The sequence below is a fragment of the Aplysia californica genome, unplaced genomic scaffold (genome assembly GCF_000002075.1).
Source record: "Aplysia californica isolate F4 #8 unplaced genomic scaffold, AplCal3.0 scaffold00770, whole genome shotgun sequence".
In the NCBI taxonomy this organism is placed as follows: Eukaryota; Metazoa; Mollusca; class Gastropoda; order Aplysiida; family Aplysiidae; genus Aplysia; species Aplysia californica.
The window spans coordinates 192,247-198,219 of NW_004798040.1; the positions used below are offsets into that span (position 1 = coordinate 192,247).

Consider the following 5,973-nt stretch of genomic DNA (forward strand, 5'->3'; position numbering starts at 1 on the left):
AAATTTTTGTTTTTTGGCTCAACACCTTTCATGCCCATTAAAGAACTCATTTCTGTGTGGATTTTTCTGAAAAACGTTGATGAAAGGCACATGTAAATTTTCAGTTACCACAGACTCTTCTTAAGCTAAGGAAAAAACTAATCTTTGGCGTCCATTTTCTCACTAATTTTACCTCTAAAAACAGGTGACCCCCACCTCCTTCATTCACAAATATCTCGACTTGTATTCAAGATAAATGGATATTTTTTTCAACCAAATAAAGACAAGTCAAGTGAACAAGCTTTAAGATGATACCAATAACTCTACATGCCCAAAATTTGACGAGAGCCTGATTCCACCACGCTGCCTCGCATATATACAGACACTGGTGACTACACCAGCAACTCCGAACTGTTCTCTGGGACAGAAGGAAAAAAACCTATAGAGACGATATTTGAAACAGTCTGCCATTTCCTGTTCCTGTAAAACAAACCAGCAGCCCCACCTTGACCTGGATGTTGCCCACTAAGGGGTTATACTTTACTTTTACCCTTTTATCTACCGGCTAATTTGTTTGTTCAAATAAAGAGAAATAAATCGACATCATTTTTTTAAAAAGTCATCTAAAGCAGAAAAACAGTACAGCAAACAGACAGTAACAAAAAAGGAAAAGAAAAGAAGTATACTACCAGTTGCATCCTACAAACTACCAACTATGTTCTGCCGTTGTTATGTGAAGAGCCTCCAGAAACTATCACAACTCTATCTTACAACAGAAGAAGGGCTCTTGAAGAATAGAACAAGATTATCTACACCAGAAGAAGGGCTCTTGAAGAATAGAGCGGCAACTGCTACCTTTCTTGTCCACCTTCGTTTGTTTTGAGTCAAAACAAACACTTGACACAAAATAAAAGTCATTTAGAGCATGGGAAAACCAAGACAGACAGAGAGACAGACAGACAGACAGACTGACCAACAGACAGTTGCAAGATTCTTGTCCATCCAGAGGAGAGAAACTACATCAAGTCGACAGTGAAACGTAAACCTTCACACACTGTGGTCATCGGCATCACCATAGCAACAGATGTCACAACTCATCCTGAGACCGGAGACATTCCAACCACCCTGACCCATCTTTACAGATACCACCACATATGATATGGTCCAAACCACAACGCATGGTATGGTCAAAACCATCAAATATGGAAACGTTGACGTCGTGCCACATATGTGGTAAGATGACCACCGATACTACCACATATATCGTATCGTCCATACCATCACTCATGATGGTACTTACCGACAGTACAACCTTTTGATACGGTTAACACCAGACACATATCGTCAGTATGCTGTTAAAATGCATTAAGCTAAAAAAAGCAGAGTTTTACAGGAGAGAAAAAAAAACCAGTTTCATTCCTTGAACAGTTGTATACAGAATTCTGTATTTTTCTTGCTTTTTATTTCCACATTTAGAAATTGAATTTTGACCAAAAATTTCTTGAGCACACTGTAACCAATACCAGAGATTAAGAAATGGCAACAAAAAATGTTTCAAAATTTGAGCTTAGCACATTTCAACAGCTGTCCAACAATATGTCACTTACTGATGATACTACCATCATACAGCCAATACTACCATGTATGGTACAGGCAATACCATCTCATATTGTTACTGGAGATACTACCCCATACGGTAGAGTTGATACCATAACATATGTACAATTCATTCTACCATATGTGGTAGAGTTGGCAGGGGAAATGAACAGTATCTAGGGAGTATCGGAGAAAGTATCAGACGCACAGAGATATAATCGCGACGGATGAGGGAGGAGTATCACACACTGTCTGAACTCATCCTGCGATAGAAAAGGAGGTAAGCATTCTGCCGGATCTCCTCGGTGCCCAACTGGTACTCCATGTTGACCTCGCGGACATCCTGGTCGTCCATCCGGTACCACTTCCCCGCGTCCAGGGTGTAGCTGACATAGTGACCATGGGACAGACTGTTGGCCCCCAGGTGGAGGCACAAGCCGTACAGCTCGTAAACATGGCCGCCGGACTGGGCCGTGAGGTCGCTGCGCTGGGTCACCGTGTCGTAGATAACGTCCCGGAGGTTGAAGCTCCGAAGTCGGATGCTGACGGATGTGTTGACTTTTGTGGGTGTTTTTGTGACCTGGTCGAAGCGGAAACGCATCAACTGGATGATGAGACATTCTGGGAGTTGTCGCAGCAAGCACCGCCGCTGGAGTCTGCTGGTGGGGTGAGCGGGGACGCCACATGAGGCCTCGCTCCCTCCTGCTCCGATTGGAGTCGACGTTCTGAAGGTGGCTGCGGTAGTCGTTGTTATGTCTGAGAGTCGCTCATTGAGGTGTTGCTGCTGTTGTTGCCCCAGCGACAACGTAACAACCGGAGAGAAGGGAATGTTAAGAGGATGGGGGAGGCTGGAGGGTGCGTTGTAGCCCGCGACCGATGGGGAGACAGCCTGGTGGATGATGGGAGACGGCTCCTGCTGATGCTGCAACAAGCGGAGCGACTTTCTGGTCACCGGTGTTCCCGAGCTACCCCCCAACCCTCCGAGCACCCCACCCACATTCCTCCTACGCGGCATATTCGAGATATTCACCAAAGGCGGCGAACCGGCCGAATTCACGTCACCTTGCTCCATACTGCCAGCTGCCATAGAGGCAGGCTGCGCCATGACCTCACAGAGGTTCTCGATGTTACAGAAGGTGGTGAAGCAGTCCTCCAGCATGACCAGACCCGAGGCTTGCCGCGGCGCTGACATGGGCACAGGCAGCACGTTAAACGTCTGCAGATTGACTGAGATGTGCCCCGCCCCCAGGCTGTGGTAGGCCTCCACCAGCTGGCCTGTGAATAGTCCGTCCACCACTGTGTCGTTTGACTGTTTGTGTGTCAGCCACTCCAGGTCTGACAGTCGTTGGATGGCCTCTGCGTACGATTCGTTCTCCAGTCCGTTCGCCACCGCAATCTCAAAGACAAAGATTGGAGAAAAAGAATTTAAAAAGAAATTAAGAAATTCCACATTTATTGAATCTCACCGGGAAATTTTGTTATAATGATGGCATACATGCAATATCGTCTGTTTGTTTCAATGAGTAGAAGCACACCGACAAATCACAAATTAAAGGTCATTTAGTGCTGAGAAAAAACAAGACAGATAAGACCCCTTTTCCTTGTTACGTAAATTCAACAGAGGTGATTTCGCTTGTCCAAGCAAATTTAGGACCTTTAAAACTAAAACAGAAAATCATTCAAAATACATTATTTCTGACTAAATCATTCCAAATTCTGTTTCAAATAAATGTCTACATGAATGTCCTATAGTAGCAGCCGGTTAAATTACAAACACTAATGGAGCAGAAACAGGAAAGATTCAAAGAATTTTTTAAAATCCATATCAATAGAAATGTATATTATCACCTCAAACAGGGAACTCCAAAGGGCAGTACAAATGTGTTCAGAGACTGCTCAACTAAATCATTACACCAACAGCAAAAAGCACCAACTAATATGGATGTACTAAACAACACATGTGAAGCTGACGTATCGTTACAAATTATAGTAATTTATACCCGTCTTCTTGACCAACCAACTCGAGTCAGTAAACTATACTGCTCATTTTTCACCGACTTCTATAAAGTGACTACAATTGCTAAATGTCTGACTTGTCTCAAATAGAAAAAAAGGGACATTAAATACATTATAACATTAACGACACAACTTGTCACATATCCTCACAAACCAATACAAAAGTCTTTTCTAGGTCACATTTTTTGTTGTTTTTTTGTTTGGCGAAAACTTTTTAAAAAACGCCAAAAAAAAAAACAGAGTTCATCTCCCTCAACCTCACGAATCCGAGCAACAGTGACATTGTCTCAACAAGTTATTTTTCAGTAAACTAGAAGTACAAGTATCGAAACTGTGTTATAACATACTGAGGATACAAAAGAAAGAAACAAACCAGCAGAGGCTAATATACCATACACCAACGACTAGAACCCAGAGGGAACATTTTTAAAAACCCCAAAACAACAAGACAAAACTGTGTTTTAACCATGATGATCTGAGACTACCCTCTAACAAGTCACAAGGACCCAGCTGGACACACACATTATTATATAATTATGTACTTATACATGATGTATTCACCTCTCTCCTGCACTGATCTTTCAGCTCCTTGATGCGATGGGCATTGAGATCTCCATAGATCAGCTTGAGTTTTGCCAACCACGGGCTTGAGAATCTGTCTTCATTCGACAGGTTGGACGGATCTAGGACAGAAAATGAAAACTTTTGTGACTATGAGGCAGAGGAAGATCATACTACTACCCACATTGATGAACTGATTACAATCAAGAACCTGTCACATATATATGCATTTAATTATACTTTCATTTAGTTTTAGTAATAATTGTTTTACGGCACTTGAAACATGATAGGGTCATTTATAAGTGCCGAAGACTAGAGGGGTTACAAGAGAGTAACAAACACAATAAAGGAGGAGAGATTTAAGTTTAAGACAATAGATGTTTGAAAGGAAAGAAGAAGCAAACCCCACCAGAGCACCCGCCAACCACCCATATACTTCTATTGGAGAAGAAAAAGGTACAACTTATCATGTTCAATACTATATCTAGAATCAACTCATTCAATTTGAAAAGGTATCAATGCATAAATAGCTGTGCACACTAATCTACTTCATGCTAACCTTTTAGATTACAGTCGAACTTGCATTAAAGCGGTCACCTGAACTAACCGCCACTGTTTCGAGACACCCATACGGTTTTCCTCCGATATTTTTTACCTGATCATAGCAAAGAAGCAACTGGGCTTATCATTTGGCTAGGAACAAATACTAAACAAGTGGGGGCAGGACTTAATGCAGCATTGACCCAATGACATGCAAGTGTCCACTGAAGTAAGCACAATACCAACGCCCATACCTTATGGGGACAGCAAGTAATAACGGTTATCACACTGCTGCAATTATAGGCACTGAGGGTTTATGTACCACAAGAGAATTCAGTTTCATATGCAAAGTAAGTCGACCATAAAGACTCTGACCATAGCAACCACCTGTCTCTGTCTATTTCGGTCACATTTCTCCACGTTGGATGATTTACATGACCATTATGAACAGGTTTGATTTTATTCACAAAACTTTTAGTTTAAGGTTGCACAGAACTGGCTGGCAACAAACAATTTTTTAATGATGTGACCTCATAGCGTGAAAAAAATAATGAAAGAGTTAGGATGGGGGGGGGGATCCGTTTGTTCAGCAATAATATTGGTATCATTCTGGACTACAACCTGGACTTTGACAAGGAAAGAAAAAATCAAAATAGTTGCGTTAGAGATGTGGTGTCACCGTAGAATGACCAGAATAAGTTGGAAAACAAAAAAGGCAAACAATGAGGTATGTCAGATTCTACAAACAAGGCAGACTTTGCTGAGCAAGATAAAATGTAGAAAAATACAATACTATGGCCATTTAAAAAGAAACGAGACCATTGTGAAAGAGGTGCTTGAAGAAAAGATGAGAGGCAAGAGAGCCAGAGGAAGGCAAAGAATAAAATAGATGGACAACATAAGAACATGGACTGGCCTGGATATACCAGAATGTGCAACGGCAGCTCGCGACCGTGAAGGATGGAGGGTCATTACACGTCAACCTCTGAGTCAGAGATGACACCTCCAGGTATCCAGGTACTGGACTACAGAGCGAATGGCCCTGGTTCCAATTCCAGCATTGTCGTCTTTTAACACGGATCATTTTGTGGAGTTATTCGGGCTTTCAACCCAGTTGGCTCTGTTCTGTTGGAGACGGACGTTAACTTCGTAGGTCCTGACTCTCAAATGTTAATCTCATAGAGTAAAATTATCTAATAGTGTTGATAGGAGCGTTAAACCCTTATGCTAACCCTTTTTGTTTTCGTTTTAAGAGCTGAAAGCTAGTAGTAATAAGTCTGC

General features: G+C 42.1%; 1 protein-coding gene across 1 annotated transcript in view; it reads right to left on the reverse strand.

Annotated features, from left to right (window-relative positions):
* Positions 1–283: 283 nt before the first annotated feature.
* Positions 284–5,973, reverse strand: part of LOC101853973 — a 12,735-nt gene continuing 7,045 nt past the window's right edge. The window contains exons 3-4 of the mRNA XM_005109361.3: positions 4,153–4,274; positions 284–2,971 (exon numbers count right to left, since the gene is read on the reverse strand). Coding sequence (XP_005109418.1) covers positions 1,817–2,971; positions 4,153–4,274 — 1,277 coding nt within the window. The 3' untranslated portion in view covers positions 284–1,816. The remainder of the gene's footprint in view (positions 2,972–4,152; positions 4,275–5,973) is intronic.